Source organism: Podarcis pityusensis (assembly GCF_964106645.2).
Source record: "Podarcis pityusensis genome assembly, chromosome: 4".
NCBI classification, from domain to species: Eukaryota; Metazoa; Chordata; class Lepidosauria; order Squamata; family Lacertidae; genus Podarcis; species Podarcis pityusensis.
Window position 1 is genome coordinate 83,462,978 of NC_138027.1, and position 19,647 is coordinate 83,482,624.

Sequence of the window (19,647 nt, forward strand, 5' to 3'; positions counted from 1 at the left end):
TAGTTTTTGGCCTTGGCTGGAATTTCATCGCCTCATGTCTTGGTTGGCTTCCATCTGAAAGAGAGGAGGAGAAGGAACAGGAACAAGAAGGCAAGCAAGAGAAGGATCTATGTCTTTTTTCTTCTTCCACAGTTTTGGGTGATAATCCAGCGTCGTTCTGGAGGAGGGAGATAACCGTTCACCCTGGCTGAAAAACGCATCCATTGAGAAGTCTGAAAGAAATTAACCACGTGAGGGGGAAAGGGGGGGGAGAAAGAAAGGAAAGGAAGGGGATTAAAAAAAAAAAAAACAACCCTGGGAGATCAGGATTTAATCTTTTTTTCCTCTTTTTTGTTTTTGTTTTGTTTTTGTTTTTTTGTTGTGGTGGCCAATGATAAAACTGGTGCCCCTCTGGAGGAGACCCTGATCTCAATTTTTATTATTATGCAACAACCACAAGGATCTCCTCTTTCTCAGGGTGTATAAGCGCAGGATTGCTTTTCGCCCAAATCAATGTGGTTTCTTTGGAACATTTTCAGCAAAGGATCGCATATGCTGCAGTGTCTTTGTGGCAAGAGTCTTAAGAAGAACAAGAACCCAACTGGTAAGCAATACACTGCATCACTGTGTGTGTGTGTGTGTGTGTGTGTGTGTGTGTCAGTCACCCCCCACCTTTGTGTTACTCTCGTCTGTTGCTCCCCATAGCGCCAGGTCTGCAGTCCTGTCGAGGGAAGAAAGGGGGAAATAGGAAAGCAGGCCGGTGCAGACTTGCGTGCAGCGCGGTGTACAAATAAGCCAGGCTGTGTTTGCAGGAAATTCGCCAAAATCTGCTTTGGATGAATTGTTTCCAACGGGGAAGAGAGAGGGTGGGAGGGTGGGTGGGTGTGGGGAAAGAAAACTTAGATCTTTGTTGACATTTTTTAACCGGAAGATGGAATTGTAGCAGTGTCTCATAACCCCCATTTCTTTCCTGGTCTCCTCGCTCCCCGCAACAGTTTCCAGCAGAGGTCTCAGGGCCTTGCGCGACTGGTGGGTGAACCTGAGGGCGCCCTGCCTGAGACTTTCGGTTCAACTTGCAAGCGTGGCTCGTGCTTCTAAAGTGAACAGGGGAGGGGGGGGGGAGAGAGAAGAGAAACCCTTGCAAAACCCAGCTCTTTGTGTTTATTCACCAGATCTTCGTCAGCTGCCCTTCCCCATCCCCGCATTCCCCCTAGCCTGCAATCTGGTGGCAGAGAGAAAAGAGAGAGAAACACTTTCAGGGAGTTTGTGCCTGGAAGGGAACTAAGAGAAAGTCCACCTGTCCAACAGTAGCCTAGGCAGAGGTGTGTGTGCAGTGGAGAGTCTCTGAGCAGGACTTTGGGGGGCATAAGCCCAAGGCCCCACTCAGAAGGAGGAGAAGGAGCCCCCCCCCGTCTCCATACGCAGCAGCAGGGCTGACCTGCCACATGTGGAAGGAAGTCATGCAATGCACATTGCCTCCTTAACCCATGAAGCCCAGGATCTAAAAAAGAAAAATGACCTAGCTTTTTGCGCGCCTGTCTAGGTTCACTTTTTTGCGCCTTGTTGATCAGCCCAGCCTGTCTGCTTGTCAGCTTCCAACCCCAGCAAGCTCCAACGGGGAAACTTGCAGGACGTTACATAAGGAAATGCAAATTGCAGGTGCTTAGGGCAGCCCCACAACCCCACCGCCTCCTCCACCCCCCCTTAATTCCCCTTCCCTCGTGTCAACGGGGAAGGACAGCGCTGGCAAATGGAGAGAGTTTGGGGAGAGAGGGAGGGAGGCTGGGAGAAGGAGAGTCTTCCCAAGGAAGCGGCGCCACAGCCAGACAGACCCCCTCCTCCCCCCCGTCCACACACACACACGCAGGCTCAAGCCTGTCGAGTTGGATAGTTGGGATCACCTGTGTGGTCTTGGGCGGGGATCTGCCGTCCCTAGCAGTGCTTTGGAGGGCAAGAGCCTGTGGAGGTTTGTGGGGAGCCTAGAAAGGAGCCAGGGGTGTGGGGTGGAAAGACTCGTGTAGTGTGTGTATGTGTTTTTGGTGTTGCCTGCCCTGCAGTGGCAGTTTCTAAGCAGGAGGCTCTTGACGCTGGTACTGCAGTGTAGTAGATCATAAGCATCCGCTGACACACCAACAAGCTGCAGCAGGGTTGGCAGCTGGTGCTTGGGGGGCAGCCTTTTCCTTCCTCCCTGGCTTCAGACTTGAAATGCAAAGGGACTAACTCTGCATCCCGAGAGAGGGAGACGTTTTGCTCCCTTCGTGTGTGTGTTGGCTCCGTCCGCTTCCCCGCTGCAGCAAACAGAAGCAGCTCCTTCCCAGAATACCAAAGAAGGCTGGATGCCCCAGCAGCCCCTTCAGCTCTCCGGGGGGGTGGGGGGGTGGGAGAGAGCGAGCGATCGAGCTCGGTCTTCCCTTCTGCACAGGACGAGGCGAGGGTTGGTGGTGGGCTCGGTGGTGGTGGGTTTAGCTTGGCGCTGATCCTTCCTCCTGGAAGGCAACCTTTTGCTCCCTACTTGCAGGCACTGCGGTGTGGGGGGACAGCACGCTTGGGCCATGGCAACTTTGTGCAACCTTCGTGCAAACGGACGAAGGAAGACGGTGCAATCTTCTCCAGTTTATGTATAAGAAAACAACACATCAAAGCACTCCCACAGGAAGCACTTGCCTCCTTGACCAGCTGAACGACCAGTGAGGAGGATGCCTTGAGGCTGGACTCAAGACAGTCGGAGAAACTGACCTAAATAATAAAGCCCTTTTTTGCCCCCGATTTCCTTTTAAATAACAAAGATGTTGCATCTCTGCAACAACAAAAGAGGGGTAAGGAATAGAAGGTCCCCTTCCCTTCCCCTTGCAAGCAAGAAAAATGCACAGCCTAGGATAACCAGAAGTGAACACAGGAATGTTTTGGACTCCTTTAGATCCCTCCAGGCACAAGCGAGAGAGAGAGAGGTTGCTTCTCAGGATAGTTGTCCAGTTTACTTTATGATGACTTCTTCCAAGGAGGATGCTATGCTGAGCTTCTTTCTAGATATTTCAGAGATGGTGGAGATTTTTGAGATGCCTAGGTACTCCAAAATGCTGCAGATTCCCTTTCATGGGGAGCCGGAATGAATAAGAATAGATAAGAAACATTATTAGAGGCCTATGGAAATGTACAGGATAAGCAAAACTCTCCTAGGTGATCTCTGTTCTTACCACCCCACTCCGCATTATCCTTAGTCTTTTTCTTTCTTTTTTAAAAAAGTGATTTATAACATGCTGTTGCTGGTTTTCCCAAATCGGGGGAAAATGAAATTCTGGTTCTGGTACGGTGACGCACAACTTAGTGCAAAATGCAAATATTCTATAGCAAGACATGTACAGTATAGCAGTTTTGATTAGGATGGAGGCTGCCTAGTTAAGTGTGAACAAAAAGCTCAGGTGCTCCATGTTATCTTTTAGTTTCAGCATCACTCTGTTAGCAATGCAGCAACTGGATGTGGATTTTGGTATACGTATACTTGCAAGTTATTTTCTTTCCAAAAGTTGTAGAGGTTTTTTTTGTTCTCTCTCTCTCTCATACACACCAGTGCACACACTCCCACAGCTTTTTGTTGTGGTAATAATGGTTTCCCTCTCCTGGTTTCCGCTCCCTGTTTCTGCCTTAGCTAAAGCCTTTAATATATGCCGCAAGTAGTCTGTGGTCCTGAGGTATGCGTCTGCTGTGAAATTAATTGATCAATTAATGTGAAATATAGGCAAACCCCTCTAAACTGTAAAACAGCCCTGAGGAATAGTCTTGAATATGATCGATCGTGCTCTGTTTGTTATGACTCAGAGGAGGATAAATAGGTTATGATTTTAAGGTGGGAAAGACTTGGCAATGCGTGTGGTGGCTGCATGAATAGATTTCTTTGACAGTGGTTGATGTACTGTAGCAGGTCAATGACTGGTCCATGTTCTAAAGTTTGTCTGAGGCAGCGTTTGCATATGATGCTACGATTCTTGAGGAAAAAACAAGCTATGCACAAAATATAGCGCCTGACCTTTAAGAACAAATATTGGAGTGTTTACACAGCCATGAAAGAAACTGTGTTGATGATGGCTAAATCATGCTTTGAATTAAGTACCAAGTAACATATTTCTCTCAGTTTTTCGTTTGTTACATTTTGGCATATTAGTTGTAATGATGAGTGATGAATGACTAAAATGCTTTCCTGCTTTAGCAAAAAAAGACTGTGCAAATCCTAAGAAGATTTACTAGATAAAAAGTTTCACTGAACTCAGTGGGGCTTACTTCTGAGTAACTTGCTGTGCAAACCTCACCACAGCGTGCAGCCAAAACAAAAGGACCTGCCATTTAAACATTGCAAGATGCTTTAATTTTTAGAGACATTAGGATGTTAACCACTAGTCATCTTGATTGGGTTTGTTAATGGGTAAACTGAAAGAAAATTGGGATAGAGTGTTATTGTTGCATCCAGGATTAAGACCCTACAAATAAACTTAATTCATACTTTACTTTTGTTGCATTGTCCTAGTTTTGGGTATTCAACATACTTCATTCACATAGTGCAAGTGTTCTTTTGTTACATGAAACGTTTAATTTCATGATTAGAGTCAAGCAGTTTTGTAGCTTCTAAGCCTGTGGTGGATCATGCAAAATGTATCAACTTGTGTTTGATTGCCTAGGAAAATGAATAGTCTGTGGTATCAGCTGGAATTTTCATCACCTTCTGAATAAAATTCTTAAAATTCTTAATTTCATAAGTTTTACATATGATGAAAAGGAGTTTGAAAAGCAAACAGAATGTCCGTGCTTGGAGTTTCTCTTAACACTGATGTGTCTGAGTTGTTCAAAAGCCATTTGTATGTGAACATGTAGCCAACTTTTTCCAAATAACAATGTCTTCTTTTCCTTCTCTCTATTTTTCCTTCATCTGCCTTGCTTGCTTCTTGGGATTCCTATCACTGAATGGCATGTGAAACATTTCAGAGTGACTGACACAATGAAGCAATTTAGTTTAAGAAGTTGAGAGAATATGCTATTAGAAATGCAGTGGTTAAATATATTTTGACTTCCATATCTGGGTCCTGGGAAAGGAGGCATGTTGGTCCTTAACTTTTACTTATTTATTTTCAAGGGGAAATATTTTGTGACTTGCTTGGTTTTCTTTAATATTTAAAGTGAGCAAAATAAGTCAAAGTTTCAAAGTCTGTATATTTTGTTATTATTAAGCTTGTTTTGCCTTGCACTACCACCCCACCACCACCCTAGTGCCTTGTTTAGTCATCCTCAGCTTTTACAAGTTCTGGGAAGAGCGGGCAGATCAGAGCAGGCGCTAGACACCTTGCCTTTTCAAGGGGCAGTACTGTGCCATACAGAAGGCCTCTCCCAGTACCACAGTGCTTGTTGAAACACAACTTTCTGATCACATCTGGGTAGCTGTGAACAAATCAAGCGAAGCACCTCAGTATCCTCAGTGGCAATGCAATGTGCACCTCTAAGATTGGTTCTCTGTTGCATTGGGATCTCTGAACATTTTGCCATCCCAAGAGACTTGCTCCATATGATGCTGTTTTTATTCTAATATATAAGTGAATCTGTTATGTACTGAGTTGAATAGGATCCAAAAGGCAGCAGTCTGATTGGTCCTAGAAAAATAGGATTCAGAATGCAGCAGTCTGATTGGTCCTAGAACAATAGGATTCAGAATGCAGTAGTCTGATTGGTCCTAGAACAATGCAGCAGTCTGATTGGTCCTAGAACAATAGGATTCAGAATGCAGCAGTCTGATTGGTCCTAGAACAATAGGATTCAGAATGCAGTAGTCTGATTGGTCCACAGGAGCCACCCAATCCAGCTCCAGGTAGAAGTGAATCCGCAACCTGATTGGCCTACAGGTGAATCCCGGAAATAGCCAATCACGTGGGGTCCATTGTGTAAATAATGTATATAAAGCAGACATTCTGGGGGAACTTTCATTCCTCCTCACCACTATGAGCTGAATAAATAGCATGAAATCCACTCTCGACTCTGAGTATATCTTAGAATCTATATGTACTGCATGAAGTTCTAAGTGAGTGGGAAAACAGGAGTTGCATACCTGCCATTACCAAACTCAAGAATGTTCAGCTGATGACCTGGAGGCAGCACTCACTGGGCCTTCTTGTGCATCCTTTTGTCCCACCCCCTGACTGGAAGTCAATATTATTAGGAGCATGATTAGCATGTGAGACATTTTGAGATCCTTGTCTCATCGTCACCACTTTGCAAATGGGAAGCGAAGCTGACAGACAAGGGAATTTTTAGATGTTATTTGAGGACTAAATGAGCGTGTGTGCATGTGGTGTTTTGTTTTTTGTTTTTTGAGGGGTGTGTGTGTAGCATTGCAGTGGCAGGTTCCTTGACCTATGTGTGTTCATTAGGACGTGTATAGGAAGGCTCACATATAAAATTGTACAGGCAAGGGCTCTGTACAAATGCATAGAGGAGGGGAGGCCAGGAGCATGCTGCTGCCTCCCACCCCGGGCATTCATTTAGACCTCAAATAATATACAAGATTGGGCAGGGGGTGGGGCTTTGCAAAGGCCACTGAGCGGATTCACAGTATAGCACAGATTTGGATCCAGGTCCAAATTCAACACTATTAATTCACATATAGTCAGTGTGGATTTTGCTGCACTGACTATAAACATATTTAACATCCTGGAAGCTCAGGCTCAAAGGACCCAATACATTAAATGAATATTTGCAGGTATGTCCATTTTGTGTGCATTTAAAATAATGGCTGTAGGGGGTCCTGACCTGGGCCTGTGTCATGGGTGGAGGGAGGTTAACTCTTTCTTCCCTGTGCTACAGCTTCTTTCCTTGGGAAACCTCTTAAGAGTTGCTTTCCTCCTGGGACAAATATTGTGCATGGGCCTACAAGGTTTGTGTGGGGAAAGGATTGACCCCATTGCACCTGCACCATGTTCCAAATCTGTCCCATACAGTAATTTTGCTTTGTATTTTTAAACTATGAAGATGCATTCAATGTATCATGGAGTTTGGAGTTCACTTCTGTACTCAATTTTGGGTTCTAGCCAACTGGTTGGGAATTACTGATACATAGCATTTTATGCTGGTTTAAGCAATAATATGGCATAGGGTAAATAATGGAAGGGTTATGAGTTAGTTTGGCCAACTGGCAATGAGACAATGTTCCGTTCCCTGATTCTTAGTTCAGTTCTAGTTCAAGAGTATTGGCAACCATAATTGGTTACTCCAGCCAGTTAAGGAGGAACAACTGTGTGTATGTGTGCTTGCTTATAAAGTGGGACACTGGCAGTAACAGAAATGTGGAGTTGATTAGAATGTCTTTCCAAATGATCGGGCATCTTCGTCTCAAAACATTCATCATCACTATCCTCTTGTGCTAGCCCTGTTTTTGCATCTTGATAAGAAAGGTGACTTCAACAAGCCTCCTGCTACTCCCAGATTGATGAGACCTCAGGTGAAAGGCAGGTAAAGGTATGGCTACCATCACTTTGAAGTTACAAGCAGTTTGTTTTGAAATAGCTTATGGACTTCAAAGGCGCCTTCCAAATTGACATGACGGCAGGTAATTGACATTTGGGCAGAGCTGCCCACTTGTTAAAGTTGGCCCACAGGGGCAGGAGGAAGGGTTTGGCATGCTAGTCAGATTCAGCTCCCCACCCCCAAATGCAAAGGGTAAACTTGCTTATAAAGTACTCTCTCATCTGGCAATAAAGGTAAAGGTAAAGGGACCCCTGACCATTAGGTCCAGTCGTGGCTGACTCTGGGGTTGCGGTGCTCATCTCGCTTTATTGGCTGAGGGAGCCGGCGTACAGCTTCCGGGTCATGTGGCCAGCATGACTCTGGTGAACCAGAGCAGCGCACGGAAACGCCGTTTACCTTCCCGCCAGAGCAGTACCTATTTATCTACTTGCACTTTTTGGTGTGCTTTCGAACTGCTAGGTTGGCAGGAGCTGGGACCGAGCAATGGGAGCTCACCCCGTCACGGGGATTCGAACCGCCGACCTTCCGATCAGCAAGCCCTAGGCTCTGTGGTTTAACCCACAGCGCCACCTGCGTCCCCATCTGGCAATAGAACCATGGAATTGTAGAGGGCAATCTAATCCAACTCCCTGCAATGCAGGAATCTTTTGCCCAAGGTGGGGGGCCAGAACCCATAACCCTGAGATTAATTTTTGGCAGAGAAAAGAAATAAAGGTCTGTAACATATTTTCTCCTGTAACTGGGAATTCCCAATTGCTTTAGCTCCTTTTTGCTAAGGGTCATATTATTATGAGACCCCACTCTGTGCCAAGGGAATGTCATGGTATTAAACGGTGCATGGGTGATAAGAATGAAAGAGTGTAGGGAAGCCATTGTGGGGCAGTAGTTGGGGGCCAAGCTGCCGTGCTGGCAGTAGCCATAATTATCAGATGTGGCACAGCAGTGCCACAAACAGCTGCTGCTCTTGAGCTGACTAAAGGGTGGAATGCAGAAATGGCAGGAAGAAAGTCTAGGGATGACTATCCTTGTGTATCATCCTACAGGGATTTGAGGCCAGCTGCATTGACATAAAACTTTGTGCCAGATGTATTGCAGTAAGCTTTTAGAATGGGATTGAAACTGACAGGAATCGTAGGAGAATGGAGGACTGAATCCACCTCTTAACTCACAAACACATGCTGCTGTTGCTGGACTCTACATGGCATTGGAAAGAATGCATGCATATAGATCTTGGTCTAAAAGCATTTCACTTTAATTTGAGGTATTTATAGCCTACCTTTCGCAATAGCCTCAAGGCGGTTTGATAAAACATGAACAGTACAGCATAAAAGAAACATGATTAAACAGCAGGTAAAAACAACCACAAGCACATTAGTGTTTTGTTTTATTGAAAAACACACAACCAGGATAAAATAGTAGTAACTCCATTTATAAGGGGCAAATATTGTAAGACACCATTAAAGGACCTAGACACCAAGACAAACTTTATCTGGTACCTAAATAATAGTAAAAGAAAGTACCAGGCACACAGTTTTAGGGAGAGAAATCCATAATTTGGGTGCCATCGCAAAAAAGGCCCTCTCTGCAGTTGGGGGGCGGTTGGTTGACCTCTGAAGGCAGGCAATTGGGGGAAGAGGCATTGATTTAAACTCAATTCAAATTTTAATTTGCATTCTGCCTTTCTACAGCACTGTAGAAATTAATAGACTTAAATTAGTCACGTTTGTTAACTTTAGTGGGTCTACTCTGAGTAGGATTAATATTGGCTGCGACCCAAAATCAACAAAATATCAGCACATCAAAAGCAATCATACCCACTCAACTTACAATAAATCAGTTACAAACCACCAAATGTATGAACAACCGAGGGGGGAAAAAATACATGAAATGCTACAGCGCTCCCAGGCATAAAGAAGACAATGTTCTGAAGTGGAAAATTACTATTTTTTCATCCCTTTTTGGCAGCTTCCACCCACAGGCCCCAGCCCTTCACTTGAAGAAGGGACTCTGAGAGAGATCTTAATTGGAGGGCAAGTTCATGTGGGAGAATACAACCCTTCAGGCTCTGCGTTGTCTTTCTCTACTGTGGAGGTTAAGTCAGGTTTTTTCAAATCCTTACTAGTATTGCTTAGCCCTGGCAGTGTATGAATGGAGAGACCATAGCTCAATGTGTGCAGGAAGTCCCAGGATCAAGCCTGTCATTGATGGGGAAGACCTGTGATAGAGACTCGCACACAGATTTACAACGCTCAGAGTTCCTTGTGAAGATGGATTGACAGTTAAACCATGCTGAGAACTGCAGCTCTGTGCAGGGGGAATAGGGGTCTCGTAACAAATCTCAGCACCCATAACAAACTACAGTTCTCAATATTCTTGGAGGGAAGCCCTCCAACATTTCTCTGATGAAAAGAGGGATGTCCTAGTCAATAATAATAATAATAATAATAATAATACCCATCCCATTTGACTGGGTTGCCCCAGCCACTTTGTTGTTGTTTTTTAAAAAAATGATATTTATTAAAGTTTCAAAAAAGATTACAAAAATAGGAAAAAGAAAAAAAGAAAAGAAAAAATACAAAATACAGAAAAATAAAAACACTTAAAAACAAATCAATCTTTCCATGTCTTGTCTTTCATTTACTTGTTTCCCTGACCTCCTCACACCTCCCTTTTTTGTATTCCAGTTCAGTTAGTTAATTCAGCAAATCCTTCCCTCTTTGTTTTTATTTTAATCCTTTAACTTAATATATTATAACTTTAGATTCTCACCTGTTAACAATCCATTTTTACATACTCCTTTGTAACATTGCTGCTAAAACCACTTAACTTCATTCTGACATCATTCTAACATTCATTAATTTTGCAGTATTTCTGTAAATAATCTTTAAATTTCTTCCAATCTTCTTCCACCGACTCTTCTCCCTGGTCTCGGATTCTGCCAGTCATTTCCGCCAGTTCCATGTAGTCCATCACCTTCATCTGCCATTCTTCCAGGGTGGGTAAATCTTGTGTCTTCCAGTACTTTGCAATAAGTATTCTTGCTGCTGTTGTAGCATACATAAAGAAAGTTCTATCCTTCTTTGGCACCAATTGGCCAACCATGCCCAGGAGAAAGGCCTCTGGTTTCTTCAGAAAGGTATATCTAAATACCTTTTTCATTTCATTATAGATCATCTCCCAGAAAGCCTTAATCCTTGGGCACGTCCACCAAAGGTGAAAGAATGTACCTTCAGTTTCTTTACATTTCCAACATTTATTATCGGGCAAATGATAGATTTTTGCAAGCTTGACTGGGGTCATGTACCACCTGTATATCATTTTCATAATATTCTCTCTTAAGGCATTACATGCCGCAAACTTCATACCTGTGGTCCATAACTGTTCCCAGTCAGCCATCATTATGTTATGTCCAACATCTTGTGCCCATTTAATCATAGCAGATTTCACCGTTTCATCCTGAGTATTCCATTTCAACAGCAAGTTATACATCTTTGACAAAATCTTGGTTTTGGGTTCTAACAGTTCTGTTTCCAATTTTGATTTTTCCACCTGGAAGCCAATTTTCTTGTCCAAATTATATGCCTCCATTATCTGATAATAATGAAGCCAATCTCACACTTTATTTTTTAGTTTTTCAAAACTCTGCAATTTCAATCTGTCTCCCTCTTGTTCCAAAATTTCGCAATATTTCAGCCATTTGGCCTCCATATTGAGCTTTTTCTGAGCCTTCGCTTCCATCGGTGACAACCACCTTGGGGTTTTATTTTTGAGTAGGTCCTTATATCTTATCCAGACATTAAACAATGCTTTCCTGACAATATGATTTTTAAATGCTTTATGTGCTTTGACCTTATCATACCATAAATATGCATGCCATCCAAATACATTATTAAAAGCTTCTAAATCCAAAATGTCTGTGTTTTCAAGAAGCAGCCATTCTTTCAGCCAGCAAAAAGCTGCTGATTCATAGTAAAGTCTAAGGTCTGGCAGGGCAAATCCACCTCTTTCCTTTGCATCCGTTAGTATTTTAAATTTTATTCTAGGCTTCTTGCCCTGCCAAACAAATCTAGAAATATCTCTCTGCCACTTCTTGAAGCAATCCATTTTATCCAAAATTTGCAATGTTTGAAACAAAAACAACATTCTAGGCAATACATTCATTTTTATCGCAGCAATACGGCCTAGCAGTGAAAGCTTCAAATTTGACCAGATTTCTAAGTCTTTTTTCACTTCAGTCCAGCATTTTTCATAATTGTCTTTAAATAAATTCCCATTTTTGGCTGTCATGTTAATCCCCAGGTATTTCACTTTCTTAACCACTGTTAAACCTGTCTCATTCTGAAACCTCTCTCTCTCAATCTCTGTTAAATTTTTCTCTAAGACCTTTGTTTTTAACTTATTTAGTTTAAATCCTGCAACCTGACCAAATTCTTGAATCAGTTCCAAAACTCTTTTGGTACTAGATTCTGGCTCCTGTAATGTCAATACTAAGTCATCTGCAAATGCTCTCAATTTGTACTGTTTAGCTCCGACTTGTATACCTTTAACCAATTGGTCCCTTCTAATCATAATCAACAGGACCTCCAGGACCGATATAAAAAGCAGTGGGGAGATTGGGCAACCTTGTCGTGTCCCTTTTTCTATCTTAAATTCCTCCGTCACCACGCTATTAACAATTAATTTAGCCTTTTGTTCCAAATAAATTGCACTTATACCGTTTCCAAAACCTTGGCCTACCCCCATCCCCTGTAGATTCTTCTTCATAAAACTCCAAGAAATGTTGTCAAAAGCTTTCTCCACGTCCACAAATATCAAAACTGCCTTGGTATTAATATTCACTTGTAATTTTTCTAAAATATTGATTATGTTTCTCATATTATCAGACAAGTGTCTACCCGGGAGAAAGCCTGCTTGATCTTTATGAATCTCTTCCACTAACACTTTTTTTAGTCTTTTAGCCAAAATGTCTGCAAAGATTTTATAATCCACATTAAGCAATGATATGGGGCGGTAGTTCTTAAGCTGCGTCTTTTCAGTCTCTGTTTTCGGTATAAGTGTAATATACGCTTCTTTCCATGACTCTGGTGCCCTTTTCCCATCCATTATTTCATTACAGACTTCCTTTAAAGGTTGTACTAACCATTCTCTTAAAGATCTGTAGTATCTAGAAGTCAGTCCATCCGGTCCTGGAGATTTACCTAATTGCATGCCCCAGCCACTTTGGGCGACTTCCAATATATATAAAAACATAATAAAACATTAAACATTAAAAACCTTCCCTATACAGGGCTGCCTTCAGATGTCTTCTTAAGGTTGTATAGTTACTTATCTCTTTGGCTTGTGTGTGTGTGTCTCATAACTCCATAGTCTCCAACATTTCTCCAATGAAAATAGGGACGGTCCTAAGGTAAAGTGGGATATTGCAGGATCAAATCAGAAACTGAGATGGCTTCTGTAAAACTGGGACTGTCCCTGGAAAATAGGGACACTTGGAGGGTCTGTTGCTGTTTAAAGTGCAATAATACTGCTTCAAATGTACAGTGTAGATGAGACCTGCTTGTCCATTTAGTCCAATATTATCTACACTGACTTAAATAGATGATTCATATAGATAAGATAAAATAGACAAGATTTAAAACAGTCTTCTCTATTTTAAGGAGATGTCCTGTGTACCTTCTGGATCCTATACCTTTAAAATTAGCAGAGAAGAGAACGTTGCTGCAGGTATGGCCAATGCATGACTATGTTGCAAAAAGCTTCTCCTGGGAAAATTCTGACTTCTGTTCAGTCCTTAAAGGTACAGGAATTTAACCTCCAGGGTCTGGATCTGGTGAACATAGGCAAAATGAATCTCCATTAAAGCCAAAAGGGGTCATACGCAAGGAAGTCAAATATATTGTTGGTCACCAGGCATTTTTATCATAGTTTTAAATTTTGTAATGTTTTAATTAAATATGAATGATTCTAGACTACGCCCCTGAATTCCTTCAGGGGGAAGAGTGGATAATAAATAAATACTAGTTTTGAAGCAGCGTCCGTAAAGGCCACAGAATTATGTATAGTAAGATGTTAATACATATGCATTGCATGCCTATCTATTATGAAGTTAATAGATGCCTGGTGTTGGCATGCTCTTCGCGGCACTCAAATGAACAACGACCTGTTTACTTGGATCTCACCTACTAAAGCATTTCCCCACCATGGAATATATTTTCTGAATTTACACAAATTAAATTTCCTTCCCTGATCTAATTAAAGCTTGCGTTGCCCTTCTTAATGGGTGAAATTATTTCATGCTCATGATTCTTTCTGTTTGAGCCATAGATCTGCATCCATCTCAGTGCTAGTTGGTTTTAGTACTTACAGTGGCAATCCTATACATATTTTCCTGGTAGTAAGTCCCACTCAGTGTAGCGGGGCTCACTCTGAGTAGCTGTGAATAGGGGTTGCTTTATAAGAGAATGATTGTTTCTTGAGGGACAAACGTAATACACATGTTTGCCTGTTATGTTTATTTAATAGATTTATTTGCCAGCTTTCTCAGGGCAGCTCAGAACAACAACTATAGACCATAGGACAGTACAAAATTTAAACTTATGTCTCTATTTGTTTTATTGTTATTATTATTATTTTTAAAAAGACCAATAGGCTGTTCATCTTTCTCTAGACATCAAATTATGTTAGGAGAAGAGAATATGGACATTAGCACATTTTTTTTGCATTTTTTTTAATTTATTCAAAATTATAACAAGACATATTATCCAAAAACATATCATCCTTATTCCCCCCCATTTTTCCTCCCTCCCCCTCCCCCTCCCACACAGAACCCCCCACCTCACCCCACCCCCCGACTTCCCTCAGTTCCAGTCTTTGGTTTCTCTATTAATGCTGTTTTCTGCATGTTACAAAGTTGTATAGATCCTCAAACTGTTTAGCTGATTATTATCAGTAAAAAAATTGTGAATGTTTATTCAAAACCTGCCAAGGAGTCCAGTTCTCTTTGTTGCATCTTCAGATACTTTGTAAAAGGTTCCCATTCATCCTTAAAATCACATTTATCCTGGTCCCGTAGCTTATATGTCAATTTTGCCAGTTCTGCATAGTCCATCAATTTTCTTGCCATGATTCTTTAGCTGGGGTTTCTTCAGTCTTCCATCCTTGTGCTATTCGAACTCTTGCGGCCATAGTCGCATACATGACATTAGCACATTTATGCATTTTTACTCAGAAGGAAGCCAAATAAGTTTAGCAGTGCTGACTCATGAGTAAGTGGTTCTCACAACACAGTCTTGTTCACTGGGGTTTGCTCCCAGGCAAGTGTGCATCTGGTTGGCCACTGTGAGAACAGAATGTTGGACTGGATGGGCCTCTGGCCTGATGCAACAGCGGGAGGCAGAAGCCACTATAAAGGGACACAAGGAACTGCCTTATGCCTGGATAGCTCAGTTGGTTAGAGCATGGTGCTGATAACGCCAAGCTTGCAGGTTCAATCCCCGTATGGGATGGCTGCATATTCCTGCACTACAGGGGGTCGGACTAGAAGATCCTCAAGCTCCCTTCCAACTCTACAATTCTATGATTCTATGACTCAGAACACTGGTCCAGAAATCTAGTTCATATTGTCAACTCTGGCAGGCAGCAGAGTTTCAGGCAAGTGCCTCTCTGAGCCCTTCCTGTATATATTGGGAATGGATCCTGGGACCTTCTGCTTGCATTGTACAAATGAGCCGCAGCCCTTCTCCAAATGTTTCTTCCCAAAAGCAGTAAGATTGTTTAAAAAAAAGTAGTGAAAGCCTTGCAAACTCACGTTGATAACATCTGCAGTGCAGCACTGTCATGGCCCCATTTCTTCACAACAAAGGCCTGATTCACACTTGATTTCTGTACACTTCACTGCTGTTCACTTGATGAATGATAGGTGAATGTGGGATGCCAAGTGACTCCATTGAAAAGCATTGTGTACAAGGTGATGCAAAGAGATACAAAAGTGCCACCTATGGCATTATTATTTTTGTGAAGGCTTACTCACCCATAGAAGTCATCCATGTATGAGCCAACCTGGATTTTTTTAAAACACACACACACACACACACACACACACACACACACACACACTGCAAATCCACTTCTGATGGATCTTTGCTTCCTCAAGCAAATGACAGATTCTGGGTGCAATGCAGGCAGTTGTAGGCTGGGTATTGCATCTCTGAAAGAGTGCGGTCCTCTATGTGGCTACTCAAAAGTAAGTCGTGCTAACTTCGGTGGGACTTACTCTCAGTTTAGTGGGCTTAGCATGGCAGCTTTCATGTGCAGTTGGGTATATTGGAGCACACCAATATGTGAAACAGAACTGAAACATGAAAACACCCTAACGTAAATGTGGCCACAGTTTCTTCAGTATACAGTGGTACCTCAGGTTAAGTACTTAATTCGTTCCGATGGTCCATTCTTAACCTGAAACTGTTCTTAACCTGAAGCACCACTTTAGCTAATGGGGCCTCCTGCTGCTGCTGCGCCGCCGGAGCACGATTTCTGTTCTCATCCTGAAGCAAAGTTCTTAACCTGAAGCACTATTTCTGGGTTAGCGGAGTCTGTAACCTGAAGCGTATGTAACCTGAAGTGTATGTAACCCGAGGTACCACTGTGCACCAACTTGCTGCATGATGCATAAAACTACCATATTGTTGGATTTTATGGGGTGCCGTGCTGAAATGAACAACAGTGATGTTGCAGTTACTTAAAAACAAATCTAAAAGGTACATGACCTGTTCTCATCCAATCCTGCTGTATTGTTGGGGTGTCTGTGTGGAGCACCTCACTTCCCTACCCTGATTCGGGGCAGGGAATTAGATCATTTTAAACTATAGACCTAACCAGTGCTTTTTTTCCAGGGGGTACTTCAAGGGTATGCAGTATCGGCACCTCTTTTTGTTGTTGTTGTTAAAAACTGTGGCACTTACTGTAACAACTTCACGGTGAGTACCGGCACCTATTTTTCTAGAAAAAACAACACTGGACCTAACAGTTGCATTACTTCGCTTCAAAATAAGATATTTATTAAATTTTCAGCATATTACAAAAATAAGAGAAAAGAGTAAAAGAAAAAAAAAACGAAAATAAAAATACAAGGTAAAAACAGTTAAAAACAAGTCAGTCTTTCCATATCTTATCTTTCATTTGCTTGTTTCCCTGACCTCCTCACACCTCCCTTTTTTGTATTCCAGTTCAGTTAGTTAATTCAGCAATTCCTTTCCCTCTTTGATACTTCGCTTCAAAATATGGTAAGTCAGCCTTGCTTGTTTCGGAGGTGCTCCAGATCATTCTGCTGAATGTGGCCCTGGACTTCTGTCTCAACACTCTGCCCTGCAGAGATGGTTGCATTGACCTTTTCTGTGGTCCTCTGTGTGTTTATGGGATTGGGCATTTTGGCTTTTGAAATATAGCACCATTGTAGTGTTTGGCTAGGTCTACGTTTGGATTTTGTGTGTGTGTGTGGTGTAGCATCTAGCTTTAAAAAGAGATTCTTCCGGGGTGGCGCCACCGGCAATGGCGGACTCCCTCTGAACTGGAGGGACTAGCTCCGCGGAAAACGGGTCTTCTCCGCTACGGCGAAGCGGGGACCCACTTAAAAATCACAGGCGGATGAAGCCTGTGACCATGGGACTCGGCGGGCACCTTTACCGCCCCCCCAACCCGCTAAGGAACCCACTAACGGGCTCCGAAGTGAAGAGGGGGAAGTGGTGCGGGGCTGTGAGTCAACTGCTATTTCCGTGGAGCGAAGCCGCATAGCTGTTGCCGGAGAGCGCTGCCTTTTTCCTGGGACAATTTGGACTTTAAAATAAGCACCCGTGAGTACTTAGACTTTGAACAATTGGACATCAAATAAGGACTTGCGAGTAGGAAAGAATCGGACTCTAAAAATTTACTTGAATTTGGTACGGAACGGGAAGGTCTAAACAGGAAGTCATCCTTCCGTTCTTTTGTAAACAGAATAAAGCAAAGGCAATTTAAACTAGAGCTCAGGAAATCACTTTTAAAAGATTGGATTTCACCATTTAAAATTGTGGAACCCCCCTTCGACAGCAGGACAGCATTTTAAAGGATTATATATGGACAAAGTATCTTAAAAAAGGAAACTTTGTTGCAAGAATAAATAAAAGTCTTCCCCCTAGGGGGAGTCTGTGAAATTGTAACTGTGAAACTGAAACTAACTCCAGGGAGTCGACAGCTGTTACAGATTACAACCGTGGGAACAAGTATCTGACCTTGTAGGACAATGTTTTCAGAAGCCTTGTTGTATGCTCTCTATAAAACAAACGATCTACTGGAACAATTACACGAGAAGGTGAATTGGATGGCGACTTCGACTAGAATTTTTGAACAGGCAGTGGGAAACTTTGAACAGACAGTGGGAAAATATGTGGAGCCCACTCAGGATTTAAATCAGGAGTGTGTCTTGACAGAACAGGAGGTTTTGACATTAAATCAGGAGTGTGTTTTGACAGAACAGGCCCAACAGGAATATGATTTTTTGGATTTGACAAATGAACTTGGAAAAAGCCATATCTGGAAAGGAAAAGTTTGGCTTGGTTTGGAAATGGGGGGCTGGATTGACCCCCCTATGCTGGGATGTTTGGACTTTTCAAATACGGCAACGGGCCGTGAGATGTTCGGGACTGTGGGGGCTCTCAATTTTGGAGGGCCTTTGAAACATGCTTTTAAATACTACATGGAATTCATTGTTGAACATGGAAAAGGGGCTGATCTGTTGAGAAGGGTTAAAAACATTGTCAAGCTGGAGTTACTACGAGCAGGAGACAAGGGAAAATACAGTTACAAGTATGAAGAAGAGCCGTGGAAGGGTCATGGAAGAGACTTGAGGGCCTCGGACATAAGGTTGCCAGGTTTAATGGGCTAGATTGACGGGAATAAGGACTGACAAAACCCGGAACCAGGAGGAAGGGACGCTGGATGAAGATTGGATCTGTTTATACCTCTTTTTTCTACCATTAGAACTGTTTTATAAAATTGATGAATGATAGAAAAATGTTGGAATGAAATTACTTGGCTTTAGCAAAGATGTTTAAAGAATTATGAAAGAATATTATGATTATGAGAAGTTGGTAAGGATAAGATTTAAGTTTTAAGTTTTAAGGTTTATTTTATTATAGAAAGATAAGGTCAAGGATTTGCTGGGATAATTAATAACTAGGATACAAAGAAAGGGAGGAAGAGGAGGTCTAAGAAAGAAGGTAATGACAGTTAAGGACTTGAAAATAATGAATTTGTTTTTAAATGTTTTTAAAGTTTTGTGATTTTTGCATTCTTCTTTTTTTTCTTTTTTTCTGTCATTTTTTCTCATTTGGAATTTTTTTGTATATGGTGGGAAGGGGTTGGTTTTTTCTTTCTTCTTTTTTTCTATTTTGTCAATTATTTTTATCCTTTGTACTCTCTTCTGCTTCTATTTTATTTTTTCTCTTTTTTGTAACATTTTGAAAATCTCAATAAATATCTTTAAAAAAAAAAGAGAGAGAGAGATTCAATGGGTAACTTTTGCCATTGCATGCCAGCATAGCTCAGTTGGTTTCAGCATGGTGCTGATAAAGCCAAGGTTGCAGGTTTGATCCCTGCACGGAACAGTTGCATATTCCTGCATTGCAGGGGATTGGACCAGATGATCCTTAGGGTCCCTTCCAACTCTATGATTCCATGTGCACAGTCTGTCATGGATGTCATTGTAAGTGTGATGTGGTGTGCCCGGCTTCTCCCTTGTGCGTATGGTATCTTGGGTTTAAAAATTTGTAAATAAGCCTGGTAATTTCAGATTGCAGCAAGCAAGGTAACCAAAATGGTTTGATTGCTAATATTGAGACTGGTGAGTGAAATTTAACAGATGTGTTATGAGATGTATCAGAAGTAGTGGAACTGTTGCTATTTATAGAGGAGAGTTAAGACCTAAGGAAATAGTTGGCAATGATATGTTTGTCAACAAAAAGGCATATATTAATGATGGATTATTAATCACATCTTCGTCAAGATTACAGCTATGGTCCAGCATGGTGCAGCATCTTGTAAATGTTGTGCACTCTTAAACTCCTTTAATATCAATGTCTTTATATCTCCTCTACGGGAACTCAACTTTGGCTGACTTGTGTTCATTATGTTAAA

General features: G+C 42.1%; 1 protein-coding gene across 1 annotated transcript in view; it reads left to right on the forward strand.

Annotated features, from left to right (window-relative positions):
• Positions 1–518: 518 nt before the first annotated feature.
• The window catches only part of FGF14 (fibroblast growth factor 14), a 292,035-nt gene continuing 272,906 nt past the window's right edge, over positions 519–19,647 (forward strand). The window contains exon 1 of the mRNA XM_081003296.1: positions 519–583. Within this exon, the coding sequence (XP_080859422.1) occupies positions 532–583 (52 nt within the window). The 5' untranslated portion in view covers positions 519–531. The remainder of the gene's footprint in view (positions 584–19,647) is intronic.